At 45.8% G+C, this 20,128-nt stretch overlaps 1 protein-coding gene across 1 annotated transcript in view; it reads left to right on the forward strand.

Moving 5' to 3' along the window:
• The window catches only part of LOC144179241 (uncharacterized), a 40,927-nt gene extending 21,906 nt beyond the window's left edge, over window positions 1-19,021 (forward strand). The window contains exons 8-13 of the mRNA XM_077707529.1: window positions 2,191-2,359; window positions 5,004-5,140; window positions 10,013-10,783; window positions 13,829-14,126; window positions 16,426-16,538; window positions 18,251-19,021. Coding sequence (XP_077563655.1) covers window positions 2,191-2,359; window positions 5,004-5,140; window positions 10,013-10,783; window positions 13,829-14,126; window positions 16,426-16,538; window positions 18,251-18,299 — 1,537 coding nt within the window. The 3' untranslated portion in view covers window positions 18,300-19,021. The remainder of the gene's footprint in view (window positions 1-2,190; window positions 2,360-5,003; window positions 5,141-10,012; window positions 10,784-13,828; window positions 14,127-16,425; window positions 16,539-18,250) is intronic.
• Window positions 19,022-20,128: the final 1,107 nt, after the last annotated feature.

The following is a 20,128-nucleotide window of genomic DNA, read 5'->3' on the forward strand; positions in this document are numbered from 1 at the left end:
ACAGATTATCCTCTATTATATGTTAAGGAAATAGTTGTATAAAACTCTTGGCCACTGTGCTGGGACGCTAACATCACGAGGCAAGTTGGGGGGTCTGGATTGGCTAACCTGTCGTCCCGCTAACATTCCACACTGAACGGCTGTGTTGACACTGTACCGAGTCAAGCTGAAAAAGAATAACATTAATGTTAAGGCAGCAGTGGACTTGCAAATGTGCAGAAAATGCATTCACCATCGTGCTCACAACTGCTAGTGTTCGCTTCAACGGCACACAAAGCAAGAAAAGAACTGAGGGGTAGGAAAGAATTGTTCATCGTGCTTTATATAGTAGTAAACATTCTGTTTCCCCAGGAACTGAAAATGTACGACATCAGTGATTGACTCGCAGTGTAATGTAATTTTTTTCACCAGTTAACTCTTTCGTTACGGTGGAAAACGGCCGATTTTGAGTGCTTGCACATTTTTTTTCACTTGAGCTCTTGAGGCTTGCTTATGCATGAAATTGTAGCTTATACATTGCTTTTCCAAACGCATAACTGCAGTTTTATGAAAGGTACAATTATTTACATTTTATTGGTCAAATAATCAGAAAAAAATGCACAAAAAAAGTATACACACAACGTGTATAGGCGGTTGTAGTGAGCCTAAAAATTATTTTAGGAATTCTGAGATATGCATATTGTTCCTACGTTCCTTGGCTATGATTTAATTTATAAATCAACGCTGTACACAAAGTTTTGGGTCTATGCGCACCTGTCAACCTAGCGGAACTGACGGCTGCACTGCTCCACGAAGCCACTCGAGGATAAGTTGGTCTCTCTAAAATATGCATCCAAGCATACTTCTTTGTGTCCTGACACAAAATCCTTCTCTCTTCAACTGTAAAAAACAAGAAAAAAAATATCCGGTGCTCTTGAGAAGCGTCGGGCTTTGCTCCGCAGTGCTAATCTGATGCAAGTGCAAGGCTATTTTGAAGGTGATAACGCAGGTGATAATGGAGCACGTGGTTCAGACTGCTGCCTTCTGCCGGTCTTCCCCATATCCAAACTTGGAAACTTCACACAACTCTCACTCTTTCTGCCTTTTCTGCCTTTTTTCCCACCTCATGCCCTCTGCAAGCAACGGCAGTCACATCAAGGTTCTGACTGAGAAGCAAAAACTACGCTTTCGGCAGCAGGGAAAAAGAGAATCCGCCTCGGTGCGTCCGGGAGGGGAGCTTTTTCGTGTGGTCCCCTCTCCGCTTTCCTGCCGGCGGTCGCGGTTCGCTGAATCTTATCACCTGTACCAGCACGTGTGCGCATTTGGAACACCCGAAAAGTGGATCACTGAATACAGGGCACTTTGGCCGGAGAATTGTACAAATTCGTATCATCCCAAAATTCGTACCAGCCATGATCGGATAACGCGGTTTCACTGTATTAAAATTAAGGACTCTGATGGCACCTTCAGCAAGGCATGCAACAACAGTACTAAGACCTCTAAAACCTTTCTGAACCGAAAACAAACTTTACTGGACACCTGTCGATATTTTCAGCCGATTTGACTGATTGTTCCTGTTGCTGCCTGAATCCGGCGATTACAAATATCCTCTTCTGCTTCACCACTATAAAGTTATAGAAAAGGTGATGCGGCGTGTTTATGAGTGGTACGCTTTTTATTTCTTCAGAATCTGTGGTGTGCAGTGGCCAACTTTCACACTGAGGGGATGCCACTTTACATTTATAAACTCATTCTTTGTCGTTCGAATGAAACAGATTCTGAGCGGGCATGTCGTGAGCTCGCCACCAGATGGTTTTCCTTGTCTGCGAAATGCCTCAAACGCAATAAAACTTCCCATTGAAGTCGTCAGTCAATTTAACAAAACTTGTTGCTGAGCTAGTTGATGCGTGTGGCGCAAACTAGATGTAGACGAAGAAGAGGAGATATGACAGATACAGGCGCCAGTCTGGCGTATCCGTCGTATCATCTCTTCTTCATCCATGTCTAGTTTGTGCCACATTTTCATCTTTCGTGAATCAAGTTTTGAATAGGCATGATAATGAAAAATGTTGTCGAGTGCGGCGGGTCACGAGGGACAGTAGCACGACATTCTACTTTGCCTATTGATAGTACCGGTATACTGTCCGGTGCTGTCCGCTACGCGAGGGAGTTGGATGGACTGCAATTCCACTCTTTGTTCTGTGTGCCCAGGTGGAGCGAGCGCATGGCAAGTGCGCACGAGGCGAAGTGCAAAGAGTACGAAGAGATGGTGACCGCACTGGAGCAGACAAAGCGCATGATCCGCGAGAACAGCGACCGCGAGATGGCCGTGCGCGTCAGCAGTGCCTGCGAGATCACCCGCATGGAGATGTACCGCCAGGTAAGAGGCCGACCGACCGATCGGTCAATCTGTCTTTTGTTTCTCCGTCTGTAACGGGGCATTTTGAGGCCGCAAGTTTCCGATTGCTGATCGTTTCATCTGTCGAGCCGAGCCAGGTCATTTGCTGAAACCTGATTAGAATGGACGATTCCTATAATTGTCACCTAAGCACAGCTTTTAACCCTTTGATTCTCAAAACTTTATTATCTTGTTTAAGCGTGTGAGAAGTTTTTAATGATCCAAAAGGACTTCCGACGTCAGAAAAAAATTTGGTTCATTAGGACAGACACTAGGACACACTGGCCACTGGCTGCCCATATATCACTTGAACAAGAGAGCTGCCTCGATCACTATGATTTATGTTACAAGTGAAGACAATTACGTAAAGTTTGTTTTGCTATCATTTGTAATAACGAAATCGCTCTATTTCGGTTACCTGTCAGTAGCCCATTGAGCCACCCGGGCTCGATGCAAGTTGACACGCATAAACAATATTTTTTTTACACACAAGTATGTGCTGCCCTCTCTTCTTTATATTTTTGGATGTGCGAAAGAAAAAAAATGTTGTTTGAGTTGCTGCTCCTGAGCAACACTGGGCATGAAAGGGTTAAGAGGCGAGGCAAATCCTAACGAGAGATGTTTATTACAAGCTTTGCGCGACTGATTTTTACCGTACCTGCATGCCACACTCGGCATGCTGAACAGTAGACCATTTGCTTTCGCAGAGCTAGCTGTGGTTATCAATTGTTGTCACACGTGATCCCCAATCTTCTAAATCAGTTTACTGAATGTGGCGTTAACTTGAATTCTGTAATGCTCCCTGAGCTTTTGCATATACACCTGCAATACCAACTGTTTGTTCTTATTTTCTGGTTTTCATTTTACCCCGAAGCTCATTAGTTCTTGGTATGCATGCAAGGGCTGTTTCGCTAGAAAATGTTTAAACTTGCGCTTTCTCATTTGTGGTCTATTTAATCACATTTGTTGTAACAGTACCTTTTTCTGAGTTGTTTATTGCATACTGCGCAAAAATAGGGTTTTATGCAAATCCTGTAGGATGTATACTCTCACGTGCCATCTGCTGCCCATACGTATGTATGGGGCGAAAGCTCGGTAAGCTGTCCACGGCAGCTTTACCTCTCTCCTTGTCATGTCTGTAAAGAACATGAAATGAACTTCTATTCTATCCTTTCCATTTTAACTACTGCTTGGCTGGAGCACCAAGGGAAACTAGCAGCAGCAGTGAGAGAGAACTTCCACACTATCTCACAGTCCCTGGGCAGCTGTGAGTGCGTGGGCACGGCTTTCGGCTTTGAGAGTTGATGTAAAGGGTTGAGTACTACTGCCCATAAATTCTTGCGTAACGTGCAATGCTGCAAATGGCCTCGATGGCTCATTGCCCTCGAACCCACCGCAGTAGCTCAATGTCTAAGGCTTTGTGGTGCTGAGCCCAAAGCGCGGGTTCAACCCCGTCGCGGTGGCTGCTTTTTTGATGGAGGTGACAAGCGAAAATGCCCATGTGTGGAAATTTTGGGGCACATCAGAGATCCCCAGGCGGTCTAAATGCATCCGGAGCCCCCCGTCCACCATGGTGCTTCGCAGCCCAGGTGCAGCTCCGGCGAATTAAAAGGGCCATGCAGTCAACACACAAGTTTGGTTCATTCGAAAGATTGCCTCGTTAGAACCATACTGACCCCACAAATAATGCACACTTCGCTCAAATAAGCTGTATAATTAGGAAAAAAGGGAATGGCCATGCGACCCATTTGCTCATTTCCCGCTACAGAACCTATGACGTCATATGCCGCACTGCATGATTGGCTAAGGCTGGCAAAAGCAAGCGCAAATTAGGCACGGCTTATAAGCTTGCTGAACAAGCTATTTGCGCTTAACCTATGACGTCATATGCCGCACTGCATGATTGGCTAAGGCTGGCAAAAGCAAGCGCAAATTAGGCACGGCTTATAAGCTTGCTGAACAAGCTATTTGCGCTTAAATGCAATGCGCCTTCATTTTACAGCAGTAATAAACGGTGGGGTAAACAATGAAAGTTACGAAAATACATGCAAACGTATAACTACCAATGTGCACTGCAGTTGGTACTGGGAGCACTACGGTTGTTTTAGCTGCACAGCAGACTGCCGCTCTGGAGTTGTTACACAACACTGGCCGATCGGCGTAAGCGACGTTTCTTATGTGACCCTGTTTGTCGAGCATGCCCCATGTTACACGAAACGATTACTTTCTACCGTAATAAAAGCAAGCCAGGTGCAAATACGGTCAAAAACAAAGCGACAGCGGACAACGTTTCGCGGCCGAGTATTGTAGCGCCATCTGAGAGGACTGACGGTAAGCAAGGTTGCAGAGCCCAATGATGCACTGGAAATTCATTTGAATACCGGCCCTCGTGACTTCATTGCAAACGTTGCTAAAACACACGGTTTGGCAGGAGAATCAAAATGCTAATCTAAATTGGCTAATTTCTCAGTGAATACTGCATTGTTTGCTGTCGGACAAGCGCTGAGGGCACTATAAAACACTGACTCGTTCCAATAAAACAAACTTGTATTTTGTCTGCATGGCTGCTTCACCACGTTCAATTTTGGTTGTGCTCGATTGTGGCTTCCTGGTTCTTTGCCAACAGGCAGAGGCCGGTTCCACCATGGAGCTGCTGGGACGCTGCGAAGAGGCAGAGCGGCGTGTGGCCCTGCTGGAGAAGCGCCTTCGTGCACAGCCGACCAATGGAGCCCCACAACAGGACTTGGCGGCAGTTCACAACCGGTGGGTGGCCACTTCCTCCGGCTTCGCGCGCTGTTACGAAAGCATTGCCAGACAGGCTGTACTTGCCATGTTTTTCGAAAGATGAAGCACAGAGTACGCTACCTGATGAGAAGTATGCCTGACGAGACAGTAAGAATTCAGTAAAATCTAGGTAAAAACTCTATTAAAAAAAAGCAAAAACTTGATAAAAATTCAGCACTAACTCGTGTGTTTGTTATAAAATTAATTTCAACGTGCACGAAAATGCTCTATTTTAAGGGGAGACGCGGCTTTTAACTTCGGAAGAATGACCAAAACATTGTTCTTTCTTTTTTTAAAAGCCACATATTCAGCTTCTATATTTTCTATTCTGTGTGTTTGCGAAGTTTTTTCCGCAGAAAACCATCTCAAATAAGGTAATAGTACTCGCATAAGGAAATACTTTTGCCAGCCGTGGTGACAAAATATCAGCGCAAAAGGGGGAAAAAAAAAACTGCAATTTTCAGAACGGCGCTATCTCCGCAACGGTGCCACCGGGCGCGGCATTTTTTGGAGCCATTAGATCAGCCGAGCGATCTATGCCCGGTTCCTGTCGCCTCTTTTATCTCCGTGCATTCACAAATGCGCGAATGGCAGAAAAAAAGACTCTCAAGCAAAGCCAAAAATATATTCTGAAGTGCGATTGGCCCTCCGATCAGCCCTCCTGATTGGGCGTCACTCCGTCAACGCAAGGTGGCGGCCGTCTGAACTGCGTAGTGCACGTTTCAGAGTTCATTTTCGCTGCTTCACTCGGCCGAGTTTCTGCTCAGTCGTTTTATCTGCTGTGGTGTTCAACACGGACATTATTGCGATGGGAATGCCTGAGATCGCAAGCCAGATTACGAGAAGTTGCATGGCTCGAAAGGCTGAGGTCATTGAATGCTTCGTGGTGCACGTGACTTTACTTCGGAGGCTGCAACGCGGTGTGTGCACTTGTGATAGCGGTTAGCAAAGTTTTATTTTAGTCTGATTTGCGATGTTTGCACGCTTAGTTATTGCTATGTTTGCTAGCAGGCTCGCTAGCCTTGGGAAAGGAACTGTCGATGCGCCAAAAACTGCGGTGCGCACAGTATAGCCGCTGCGCATTAGAGCATTGCCTGACTGCGCAACCGGTTACGATTGGACACCAGTAGTTGTAATTAATGCCCGTGATGTTTGATTTAATCTTATAAGCGACCTGACAAGCCATGTCAGGGATAATAAAAGTATGGTATGTTGCGGTGAACACGTGCCACGATGTGCGCGAGCCATATCGCCTTTCTTGCACGTTTCCTGTACAGTTCTAGTAATCATGCAAACAGGTCTGAGTTAGGAATAAAGCCTGGTTCATGGCGTTAAAGATGTACCTTACTACCGTAGCATTTAACAAATTGAATTTTTTTTTTTTTAGGAAAATCATTAATACCAATGCATACATCTATAGTTTGGTGCATGGCTGTGCTGCGAGGAATATTCGATGCCCTGAATGTCAAGAGCACTGAAAAAATGTGCATGTATTAAAGTTGGAGTCATGAAGAATATTATACTAATCTTCAAAGTGGCTCGTTTGTATCCTTGTGGCATGTAAATTTTTGGCAATGAACCCCTGCACGTACGAGTACTAAGTTGCTGCTCCAGGCGAGATTATAAAACATAGAAGAAGCCAAAAGTGAGTTTTCAAATTTAAGTAAAAAAAAAAAAAGAGTTCTTCACTTTTTCGTTGCCACTGGTGCCACCAAGGTTTAATGAGCTCTAAAATTAGTTCCAGCTGGTGCATCAAAAAAGATTCTCTTATTGCACTCACCAGGATTCATAGTACTGGAAAGTATAAAGATTAGTTTTATGACGAACACTGTTTTGTCTAGTGTTCCTCCAAAAACGGCTAATTATCTCTAATTATCTTTGTAACTAATTGACCGAAAAAACAATGCCATATTTGAAACCAGTGGGAAGAAAGCAGCAAGACTGACAAGTTTCACAGAGTTCACCTAACAATTAAGGGGGGACGCGGCTTTCAACTTCGGAAAAATGACCAAAACATCGTTTTTTTGAAACCCGCATATTCGGCTTCTATGTTTCCTATTCTATGCGTCTGCAAAGTTTTTGCGCTGAAAAGCGTCGCAAAGTGGCATAAAAAAATACTTTTGTCAGGCGCGGTGACAAACTATCAGCGCAAAAGGGCGAAAAAACGGCAATTTTCGGAGCGCTCTATCTCCGCAACGGTGCTACCGGGCGCGACCATTTTCATATGGTTAGATCGCCCGAGCGATCGTCTTTCCGGTTCTGCTGGTCTCTTTTATCTTCGTTCATTCACAAACGCACAAACGGCAGAAAAGAAACGACACACAAACGAAACTAGAAATAGATGCTGAAGCGCTATTGGTCCTCCGGTCGGGGCGCAGAACAATGACCCTCCTGATTGGATGTCACCCGTGCGAGCTGTTCGAGTTCATTTTCGCCGCTTCGCTCGGCTGAGTTTCTGTTCAATCTATGATATTCAACACGGACGTTATCGCAGTGGGAATGCCACAGATAACGAGCCAGATTACGGGAAGTTGTGTGGCTCGAAAGGAGGAGGTCATCGAACGCTTCGTGGTGCGCGTGACTCTACCGTCGCCAGACCCCGGAGGGTGACGCGGTGTGCGCGCTTGCGATAGCGGTTCGTGAAGTGAACTTTTAGTCGGGTTTGCGGTGTTTACACGCTTAGTTATTGCTGTGTTTTGACTGTGGGCTCGCTAGCCTTGAGAAAGAAACGGTCGACACGTCAAACGCTGCGGCGCGCACGGCATAGCCGACGCGCATTGGAGCAGCACATGACTGGGCAACCGGTTACGATTGAACGCCAGTAGTTGTAATTAATGTCGGTGACGTTAGATTTAATCTTAAAAGCGACCTGACCAGCCATATCTGGTATAATTAAAGTTCGATATGTCGCGGTAAGCGTGCGCTGCGATGCGCGCGAGCCATGTCGTCCGTATTGCGCAACGTTTCTCGTGCACTTGTAATTTTCATGCAAAGAGGTTTGAGTTAGTAATATAGGAATAAAAATATGTTCTCTGCATTAAAAATGTACGTTACTGTCGCAGCATTTAACAGTGATTTTTTAGGGAAATTATTGATACCATTGTTTAGGGCATACTGGCTTTGCTGCTAGAAATATTGGATGCCTTGAATGTCAAAAGTAGTAAAAAAATATGCTCTTGCATTAAAGTTGGGAGTTATGCAGAATACTCTACCAAGCTTCAAAGTAGCTCATTTTCATCCTTGTGGTATGCAAACTTTTGGCAATGAACACCTGCACGTATCAGTACTAAGTTGCTGTGCCAGGCAAGATGATAAAACATAAAAAAAAGCCAAATGTTCAAATTTAAGTAAAAAAATGCTCAACTTGTTGCCATGGTGACAACACTGCAAAAGGAGGCTGTTCAGTGCGATACAGCCAACCAGCTAACCTACTTTGCATTGAAAGCCCATTGAAACCCATCTCCCCCTTCGTTTGGTCTGCAAAGTGGGGTATGTACTCTTCACGGAGGAGCTGAAAATGATGTTTTCTGGAAAGAAAAAGGCTGTAAAAGGCACTCCAATTTCAAGGCAAGGCATTCCAGAAGCCCCATGTTCAAAAGGACATGAAAGGCTACAACCGTGACGACTTTTGATAAGTGAAACCTATGTTGCAACTTCGGAAGCCGTTTTCTCAAAACAGTTTTTTTGCCACCTCCGTCGCTTGTACCAGGGATTTTTTTGTGACCGCTAGGTCTATTTTGATTTCGTTTCTTGCATTACATTCCTTGATAAACAGTTCAGGTCGTGACACTCTTGGTTTTCCAGATTTTTTTTTGTGATTTTTTTATTCAAATAATCGTTCACAGTCAACATGCCTATTGCACATTAACCTCTAAAAAAATGAAAACTAAAAAACATTGTGTTGTAAAAAAAAATTCTAAAACTGTCACGACCTCGTCCATTCATTTGGGAATGCAAAGCACTTCGAACAAGTTTTCTATCGTGTTTTATAAGCCGCTCAAGTTCGGTACAAGCGGAACAGAAAGAAAATTTAATACATAAAAAAGTTTTCAATGTATTAGTTTGAAATTTTTATGGTGTTATCACGGAAGCATTTCCAGTTGCTGTGCCAATTTTCATCAAAATCCACAAAGAAATAAAAAAGTTGATTTTGAAAGCCACGTCCCCCCTTAAAGGAAGCTGTTTTAAGAGCAGTGTGCCCCCTAAGGTTTTGATAAACTTCCGATGGCATATTATTAAAATATTTGTTGTGCAATTTTAACCACTTCCGGTGTAGGTTGTGCGGTATGGCCTGTATTCAATAGCAAGGCGCGCATGCAGACAACCATGTGAATGCGCCGTCACTGGTTACGTCGGGCTCTGCGAGATGGCGGTACTTGTCCGTGCTAAGCGCATGATATGCGTTGGACATTCCAAGCTCTAGCCCGCCGAACGCAAATTAATGCCTTGACTCAAACGTGAGTGGATAAATAACAACTATGTTGGCACCATCATTTAGAATCGGGTTTAAACAGAATAGACGACACTTGCCGGTGTTATTTTTGTTCTTCGGCGTGCGGCCGCAGTGGCATAAGCCGCGCCATGTTTGTGGCGCTTCGGCCATGTTCGTGGGCATTTCAGTGTTGCCAAATGAAGAAATTGACAGCTAAACTTGTCATTGAATACCGGCTATAACCACTGGCGGTGACACCTGTCTTCAAGGTTTCGCTATTTTTCTGCCTCATTGTAAAAAAAAAAGCTGTGCGCAAGAGTGGTACATTCGTGTTCTTGGTGATCTAATCTATCGATCTAGTAGAAAACTTGTATTTTGTCTTCGGTGTCCTTTTAACACGTCTTTGTGCCCGCTTGCAGCCCTACAGCTGTCGTCAACCAAGGCACACAGACCGACGAGGTCTCAACGGAGGACTCCCGCTTCGAGAAATCCCTGGCCGAATTGAGCGAGCGGGCTGCTGCTTTGGAGGCGGCTGAGGCTGCCAAGAGTGCGGAGCTCTCCCGGGCGCAAGAGGAAGCAGAAAAACTCCGCCATTCCGTGGAACAGCTGCGCAAGGAGTTGGCCCACGAAGCGCAGGCGCGCTGCCGTGCTGAGGATGCGGCTCGAGAAGCCAGCTCGCAGCTCGCCCACATCTCTCAAGAGCTCTCGAAGCAGGTCTCCAGCAAACAGGAGCTGGAACGGAGACTCGAGGATGCCCAGCGGCTTGCCAGTGAAGTACACAGCCGCGAGCTCGAAGAGCTGAGGCATGAACTCGGGCAGCGCAGCCGCGAGCTTGAAGCCCTGCGCGAACAGCACAAGGACAAGGTCGAGGCCTTGCGGGCAGCCGAGTCGAAAATGGAGCGCGATATGGAGAATCATAATCGGCAGCTTGAAGAGTGGCATAGTTGGCGCGAAGAAACTGCCCGGGACCTCAAAAAGGCGGCAACGAAGGTGCGTGACCTAGAGGGCGACCTTGACAAGAAAGCTGGCATGGTCGCAGCCCTGGAGAAAAAGTGCCGGGCACTCGAGGCAGATGAGAAGGAATCCCGCAAGTTGGCGCACAAGGCGGCAGAAGCACTGCAGAAGGCAGAGTCTCGTCGCAAGGCAGCAGAGCAGGAGCTAAGGGTCTGCCGCCAGGAGCTGTCGGCCAGGTATGACAGCCACGCCTTTTGTCTCAACAATGCTACAATGATCAGCACAGGCAGCACCAGAGTTATTCACTGTGTGCAGAGTTGCCAAACTTCCCATTGGCCCTGTGTCTGAAAAAGCTGAGTTTTCTCAGCTGGCTTGAGGCATACAGGCAGCAGGATTAACCTGGAATCTGCTGACTGAAAATTGTAGTACCTTGCTGCTCACAGCCACTTCTGCTGGCTATAAGAGGAAACACCATGAAACATTGGAAACATTTCCTAAATTGAAGAGCAAGTTTTGTTGAAAGTTGTGTTTTTGAGAGCTTTGAGAGCTTTTGAAGAAAGTTTTGAACAAGTTGTGTTGTTAAAAGTAAAAGTAAGTCTAGAAAAGTTCAGTTTCCATTCCGTAGATGCCGAACCCTTCATTTACTAGGAGTGATGTAAGGGGTATGGGTTTTCAAGCGGAGTTTTGCAACTGGTATACATTCGAGAATTCTCACCAGCGTGTAGTAGTTTGCTTTGACTTCTGACCCATCAGGACCATTTGTAGTGTGTACTCTGGCCCGTCAAGCTGTACTTCCACTTGTCCAACTGGTGTCGTTTAATCATATCTTGCCCTGTGAAGCAAAAAGAATACGGCTCTAAACAGACGACGAGGGTGGACACAGGTGACATATACAAGCCTGTGTGTCGTCAGTGTGTGCCTTTGTCTTCGTTTGTTTAGCGCTGTATTCTTTATGGACCAACTAGCTCAACGAGTTCTGTTAGCTGGCATTGTGAATCTAGCATCACCAATACCAGTTTCTTCTCTGGTTGTAAGCACTCATTCATGACAGCTTTGGGAGCAATACATGACTTCTTTATGTATTTATTGCGTTGTATCCCAGCTAAAATTGGTGTTGCGCTTCCGGCCTAACGCAGTGGAACTCTGATAATACGACTTTCAAGGGACGGCGCGAAAGGGTCGTATTATCGGAATACGGGGCAATGCCGGCCTAGTAGGTGGTCTCTAGTGACAGGTGGGCTAAGAACTTGTTTAAACTACTATATTTAGCGTGTTCTTGCATAATTTGCAAATCCCTCACTGAAATACAGATTTTATAAAATTGAAACGCCTATTCTGTGCCCTCTGCCCATCCACAATGTCTGCGATAGCCCGCCAGCCCTGCGCCTCGCACATACGAGATAAAGCTGGCACGGCCAAACATCTTGAGAGGGGAAAAGGCGAGAGTGTGAAACTGCCAAGGCTATGCGAAACAAACGACAGTACAAGGCGGCAATGGAAAAAACTGCGGCAAAGAAAGGAGCGGAGCTACAACGCAGCTTTTAAACACATTGATAAGCAGAAAGCGGAGATACGGGGGGAGAGAGGGAGTGCCGTGAAAGGAAGAAACTTGCATCAAGTGGGCGAAAAAAAGCGGGTGTCCCACCGTCGCCGTAAAGTTGCGTCGTATGTGTTTTCGCCTCCGTCGGCTCGATAGGAGCTTCAAATTCGAGGTCCGCCAGCCACCTGGACTTTGACTTCTCGCAGTTGCCGCATTGGCATTCTGCTGCCACCCGCCAGTACCCGCCTGCTTGCCTGCACCTGTTCAGCACGTGGTCGGGCCCGCCTTCAGGCCTTTGCACATCAAGCGGCTTCAAACGGGGGTTAAGAATGAAGAGGGGTTGAGACGAGGCAGCGAAGCGGTGTAAAAGATTGGAAAAATGCCGGTTTACCCCAATCAGGGTCCATCGTTTGAAGCAGACCTCGTGCACCCGAGCATTATATCATCGGGGTTTTTAATGCACTGTTTCTATAGGGAATTTGCTGGGACCGCAGCGATCCGTCGTAAGTCCGAGGGACGCATCAGCAGGGTTCCACTGTAACTGGACTTGGATAGCATTCTGTTGCTCATGAACACTCTTGTTCCACCGTACACACGGCAAATATTGACATACACTTGACTGGTGTATACACTGCTGCTGCCACTGCTTTCTTTCATAACTTTCAGCAACCGCTCAAATGCATAACTCAAAGACAGTAAGAAAAAAATGCATGAAAGGCAGTTCATGACAAAAGAAGGCTGTTCCACGGTATCTAATTTAACAAAGTGTACTGTTGGGCGAGTTGGTAGTTCATTGTAAAAGATGCTACAGCGCGAACTAAAACACGGACACAAAAAGACGACGGGACGAGCGCTGTGCTCTTCCCGTCGTCTTTCTGTGTCAGTGTTTCATTTCGTGCTGTAGCATCTTTTACAATATCTAACTTGCCTCCTCCCTTTCATTCCCTCTTGTTGTTTCCTGCTTGCTATCTCAAAGAGCAAGTTAGTGCAAAGGCTGCTGTCTTGATCTCTGTCATTCTACCCTTTTCTTTCTTTCCTGTTGTTGAGAATTTTGGTTCCGAGGTGTAGGATGCTGCCCGAAAGTTCAGGGAAAAGCCGTGAAGCCTGGACGAAAGAATGCAGCTGGATAAGCTGATGCGGAGGAATTCAAACTAATTTAAGACGAGTCCTTTTCGTTTTTTTTTTTTTTTTTTTTAACCTCACTGGTAGTAGCAGATCGGGCAGTTTTATAAGAGCAGCTGTCAGGACACATCTTCTTGCTTGTTACGGCAAGGCTGTTCTATTTCCTACTTGAGGCTGAACTTGCAACGTGTTCCTAACACTTCTGTTTGAGTTCGGACAAGCCAAGCGGGTCTTGCATTTGTTTCAGTGGGAGCCCACTCCACATTCAAATCCTACCTACATCTTGAACAAGGTGCAGCTTTAAAGGATGCACATAGCAGTTCCACAGAACCTGTTGAGCTAGTTGGTTCATGACCAAGGTGAAAAAAAAAAAAAAAAAAGTTCTAGGCAGACGCAGACAAACAGAGAAACAAACAACGTATTATTTCTTCGTACAAGTCTATTTACTGCCCTATCCTTTTTCAACTTAGCAGTTCCACTTTGTTCAAATACGCAAACTCTCCTTCTCTTATTTTTTCACAGCGGAACCACATTGCGCTGTGACACTTGCTCCGAATGCTGACACCGTTTTAATGATGTTTTACTTTGCTTTCCTGCTTTTACGCGTTGGCTGATGCAGCGAGGAAGCTCGTGTGGCGGCCTCGCTTCAAGTCGAGGCCAAAGAAGAAGAGCTGTCGCAGCTTCGGAGCGCCTGCCAGCCTGCCTTGGCTGAGATCGAGGAGGAGGACAGGTCCAAGGAGCCGGACGAGAACTGCCAGCCGAGAACGAGACGGACAGCACGGACCACTCGGGCGAGAAAGACCCGGGCCACTGCGGTTTCTCTCGAAGCCCCTGGCGAAGACGACGACGACTTTGAGACTCCACGCCGAGTCACCCGCTCGCGCAAGCAGTCGGCAGCGCAACCGGAGGGCACAGCGGTGGGTGTACTTTCTCTTGTTGTGGGCTTCTTTAGAAACCAGCGGTGTGTGTGATGTGTGATGGTTGTTTCCATCGTGCCAAAATCCGGTGTAGTTGTACTTGTTGGGTAAGGAAAACGGTGGGTGCTTGTCTTAAGGGGGGACACTGGTCTTAAAACAATTTCTTTTAATTTTCAAGTGAACTCTGTGAAACTTGTCAGTCTTGCTGCTTTTTTCCCACTGATTTCAAATATGCCAGTATTTTTTCAGTTGGTCAATTAGTTCCCAAGATAATTAGAGATAATTAGCCATTTTTGCCCCCACAATTAACAAAACAGTGTTGGTCACAAAACTGTAATCTTTATATTTTCCATTACTATGAACCCTGCTGAATGCAATCTTGGAAACAGTTTTTTGATGCATCGCTTGGAACTAATTTTACAGCTCATTAAACTTCGGTGTTTGAAATGGGCACTGAAAATGGTTCCTTGCCACTGGTGCTACCGAAGTTTAATGAGCCGTAAAATTAGTTCCAAGCGGTGCATCAAAAAACTGTTTCCAAGATTGCATTCAGCAGGGTTCATAGTAATGGAAAATATAAAGATTACAGTTTTGTGACCAACACTGTTTTGTTAATTGTTGGGGCAAAATGGCTAATTATCTCTAATTATCTTGGTAACTAATTGACCAACTGAAAAAATACTGGCATATTTGAAATCAGTGGGAAAAAAGCTGCAAGACTGACAAGTTTCACAGAGTTTACTTGAAAATAAAAGAAGTTGTTTTAAGACCAGTGTCCCCCCTTAAAAAGAAAATACGAAACACATTTGAATTTTTATGGGCATTGAACCCGGGTCGTGCAGTGCACTGCGTGCAGTGCTGACATCGTGTCACGTGACAGCTGAACGTGACGGCACACGTTTAGAATGGGTGAGTGTGAAGTGAGAACTGTGACCAGTATTGCATATAAATACTACAGGCAATTTGTTCTTTCTACACGTCTGCAGCACCTGTGCACAGCATTCACAGAGAAAAAGAATCGCCTAATACTGTTTTCGAAGCTTGGAAAAGGCCTAGGACATGTGGTCGAGCGCGTCGAGGCGCACGAAAAGCTGAGCACATAAAGCAAGACTATAACTAGAAGCAATTACTAGCCAGCTATAAAAATCGGTCATGGCCAGCAGAATTAGCCAGGCTGTTTTTAAACAGTTCGTCGAACAATGCTGATCGCTGCCTGATGTTCCTCAAGGCAGCTTGTGCACTTTTTAATTATCACTTTCTTGTCCATAAAACAGCTGATATGAAATGAAAAGTTAGACCAGTTGGCTTCCACACCGCCAGCGGCAGATTGCACACAATGAACAAGAGCCATCTCCCTGCTTGAGGCATTTCGTACCTTTTTCATCAAAGGGAACGGGAACAGTGCATGCGTGGGAATAATAAATGCCTAACTTCACTGAGCCCGAGTTCTTTATAACATAAAAAACTGTGATGAAGGCAGACTAACTTCTGGGTGCACTGCTTAGTGTGTTTGAAAGCACTGCTCCTCAATCTCGTCATGGTCACATTTTTTTTATGGCGGCCTTGTTCTTGACGGTCGAGCGGACCATCTGCTCAGACAGGCCTGTACTTTTGGTGATGTCAGCCTGTTTTTCGCCATGTTCGACAGCGTTAATTGTGCATAGCTTATTCAGCAGTGAAATCAGCTACCCTGTCACTGGTCACAAAAAAAAAAATGAAGAAGAAAAAGAAAGAACGAAAGCCACCGGCACTGGCTTGGCTTGGCTGCGCCACCGCCCCGTTCTACACCGACGATCTTGCCAGACGTAGTTTCCGCGCCAAAATAAACAAAGAGCATATCGGGTGCCGGCACTGCGGAAGTCCGCTAATGACATTCAGTCAGAACAATTTTCATCCAAAATTTAGTCTGCAGCTCCAGGCAGAGCAAGAAACAAAGGATAAAGAGAAGGATGTGAGCTGCCCCGGGAGAAGGTGTACGAGCACTGCGAGGGCTGGAAAATTAATTGCACTGAACAAACCTCCGTTCAATTCATCGAGAGAGGAGTGAGGCAGAGAGGGGGAAGAGCGTGAGGGGTGTTAGCAAAGAGCGGAGATGGGTGCCACAGCCCCTGTGGAGAACCACTGCTCAGTACTTCCGACAGCTTTCGTGTTGAATGCAACTGGTTTAATTTTTCATGTCCAGTTTCGTGCTATTGAAGTTTTGTGTCAAGGCTTAATGAGTATTAGTGGGCGTAAGCGGGTGACTGTTTGCTTTAACGACAGTGTGTGTGTGTGTGTTCCTCTGAACAACACCTTGCAGGGGGCAACACCGAGCCGACGGAGCATCCTTGCAGAGCACAACACAGAGTCGTCGCCACTGCAACGCTTCAGTGACATGGTGTCCAGCGTGCTTTCTCGGGCATCAAGAGCCAGGTGGGCTTTCACCGCAGTCAATGAAATTCAAATCGTCAGTTAGGTCCATTCCCGCCGAGAAGCAGTCGACATAATTTTGGTTGCATTATTGTTAAAAGGACGAGACAAAAGCTGGCTTTTCCTCTTTTTTTGGAGAAAAAGTATTTATTTGCATAGCTGCAAAGCTGGTTGCTGGTCATGCCAGCATCAAACTACGCACCGCTTACAGCGGAGCCCAGATATACGACTTTCAAGGGACCGCGCGAAAGCATCGTATGGTCGGGGTATGGGTAAATGCTGCTGGAGCATGCAGTCTCACGTGACAGGTGGGCAAAGAACTTATTTAAATTACTATATTTAGCACATTCTTGCGTAATTTGCGAACCCCTAACTGAAATCCCAAGTTCCTTAAAGCACCTATTTTGTGCCCCACCCCCAAAACTCGCGGCGTCTGTGCTAGCCTGCCAGCCGTGCACACTTTTACCCGCAAGATAAGCTGGGAAGGCTGACGCAGCCAAGCTGTACCAGAGTGAAAAAAGGCAAGAGTGCAGCCGAAGCCGAAGCCGCAGACAAGTGATGCAAGGGAGGGCAAGCAGGCGAGTAAAGCGGGAGTTCAGTCATCGTCATGGGGAACTGCGTCTCGCACTCATCGGCTCGATGGGAGCCGATGAGTGCGAGACGCGATGGGGTTCACGGGATGGATACCTGGACTTAAACTTCTCGCCAGTACCTGCCTGCTTGCACGAGTCCGTTTGGCAAGTGGTCGGGCGGGGAGACTCTTTACCTTTGCACATTAAGCTGTGCCGAATGGGGGCTGAGAAATAAAGGTCGGGACGAGGTGGCGAAGTGAGTGGCATTAAAGGTGGGGAAAATGCCAGTTTATCTCCGCCAGCATCTGTCGAATGAAGCGGACCGCGTGCACCGGAGCGTTGTATAATTGGGGTTTTTAATGAATTGTTTCAGTGGGGAGTTTGCTGGGACTGCAATGATCTGTCGTTAGAGATGGGTCATTGTAAAACTAAGAGACGTACGATCGGGGTTTCACTGTTAATATAGGTAGTCTCTCCCCCCAGCCCTTTTCCTTTATCTCTTTTTTTTTTTCTCCTCCCAACTTTTTGGGCTTCAGCAAAGTGTCTTCGCAAGCATTTCGGGTCACTTTCAGCAAAATGACTTATCAGCCATCTTAGCTTCTCAAATAAGCGGTCAGCGTGTAAAATGATTGCAACTGAGTGGACAAGGCAACAGTAGTGGGGTATGCCAGGCCAGTATACTCCCAGTGCAAAAGGTATGAAGAAAGTATAAAAGAAAAAACGCCTGATGACAGGCTTTTGAAAAAAGTTTCGTTCGTTGCTTGATGTTCCTTGGAAGGCCAGTAGTGGAGGCTTTCAGGGGTGAAACCAGTGTGCCGTTTGCACCATCTTGTGCCAACCCACTTTTGTTCCAAAAGGCATCATATTGCTTTAAAAAAGAGCTCTGAAGCTGTGAAGTTTTTCTGTTTCTCGTGTTCCTTCCCTTAAGAACATCTTTCGTGGCCATAATGGAGAGGAGTGAGTTGCTAAAGGCTAGTTATTTCAGACAGAACAAAGTTGCGTGTCATCGCCATTGCCCCTTCAAAGAGCCTACCAGCAGCATACCTCACCTCACCTTCTATCCTAGGTGTCAATGTGTCGTGCTAACCCGAAAATTCGAGTGTGCGTATGTGCAGGTTTTTTTCTTTTGCAATTTCTGTGCAGTGCAACGCCAAGTGACCGTGCCAGCCGGAAGAGGCGGCCACAAAAGTAGCTGTCCACGCGGTGCAACTGGACTTAGCGGCCACACAACTGCGACATGCAGAATTACAAACGCACTCTTGGTGCTTATTTTAAGCCACGTGTGGCACTTTCCTGCCTACCCTTAATTATTTTTTATGCACGTTCTGTACAGCCCTCGGCTCCCCCTTTTTCTTTTTTAATTGTGGAGAATCCCCCACCTTTCTTTTTTTAAAGCCTCACTTTTTAAGAGCCAGAGGGGGAAAATTTTAACTCTAAAGTCACTGTTCTTTCACCCACCACCTCAACTGTACATTCATAGTTCAGCCTCACAGCACAATTTTTAACACAAGGGAGGGGGGGGGGGGGGTGTTTTTAAATGTTTTTGTTTTTTCTTTGTTTTTTCCAAGCTGTGAAATTACCGTTCACACTGAGGGATTATGGCATACCAAATACCGCCCTGTTAGATTTTTGCTTCGCGTGTAGGGTAACCAAAGTCGCAGAAGTCTTGTGCGGGTTTTATATTCAGTTTGACGAATGCTTTTGCACGAAAATAAAGCTTTGTGACATTGAACCGAACCGAAAGAGAACTCTTTTTAATGTATGTTTGCTTGTGCGACTCCAGTGGGAACACTTGCTGATGGGTTTCCGGAGCCCCGTCAAGCCGCAAATGAGCGACTTTTTCTCCGGCCCCCCCTTTTCAATGTACTTTTTCGAGCGAAAATAAAACTGATTGATTGATTTTCTTCCGCCGAACATGTTTTGGCCATAGTTTCTTTCTGTACTTTCTGCTTTTCTTTTTCAGTGCAATGGCGTTTAGCCTGCCAACTTGCAAAGCTTTGCATTGACAGGTGCTGTCAAGCTTAAAGTAAGCAATTCAGACAAGTTACTGAATGAAGAAATATAACGTATCACTGGTCTGTAAAAGCAATGAGTTCCTCTGGCAGTGTTTCCTAAAAGTTTTTTTTTTAATGGCAAAAAAGATAACATTGTCCTATGAAAACAGCCATCACCAAAGTGAAATGTTGCTTTTTATTTATTTGCAACACGCTGCAAGATGCATGCAAACAGTTGCCTTTAGCTGGCAAGAAATGTCAAAATTATTAAAGTATTGTATGAAGCAGAAAAATACCCCAATAACAACTTGTGCAGTAGTACCAAGAGAAGAAAAAAGCCATTGCATGCAACATTAGAGCTAGTGTGGCTCGAGAGGTAGGCATGAAAGAACGCTTTCAAACAAGCAAGGGTCTGTTGTGGGTTTCACCCCCCTTTGTGTAGGCATCCTATCCTTTGTCGCCAAGATGTACTGGATGTCATGATCCGGATGGTGCGTTTCAAAGTGCTTATTCTGTGTGCATCACTAGAGGCCGGAGCTCGTAGAGCCGGTGGCAGCAATATCCAAAAAGCAATTGAAAACTCGTATGAATTGACGCCATTCACTGGGTTTAATTTCTGCAAGGCACATTTCAGTGCATTTCTGTTTATATTCTCGTACTTTATTTTCGAAAGACCTGTGTGTTGATTTATGGCCCTTATTAGGCAAGTGGTTGGTGCACTTGAGTGTATCTTGAGACGTGTCTTGCAGTCAAGTCAAGACAGTTAAAAAAAAAAAAAAGAATCGAGGTGCCATACTGAAGTCAGATTGCCAGTGAAGCTGAATAAAAACACCACAAACCCTTGACACCCAATTACATCATAGAGAACACTGCCACCAGCTGTGAGGATGAATGTGGCGTACAGACAAAATGCGGGAACCTTGATCTTCACAACATGTATATCTTTTCTAACATACCCAAAGCTCACATCGAGAACTCCGTGGCTGCATGCTTTGCCTCTGTTAAATGTGAGCCAACACACTCTGGT

This window comes from Haemaphysalis longicornis, unplaced genomic scaffold (assembly GCF_048455015.1).
Source record: "Haemaphysalis longicornis isolate Haplotype H1 unplaced genomic scaffold, Haemaphysalis longicornis Haplotype H1 scaffold_4, whole genome shotgun sequence".
In the NCBI taxonomy this organism is placed as follows: domain Eukaryota; kingdom Metazoa; phylum Arthropoda; class Arachnida; order Ixodida; family Ixodidae; genus Haemaphysalis; species Haemaphysalis longicornis.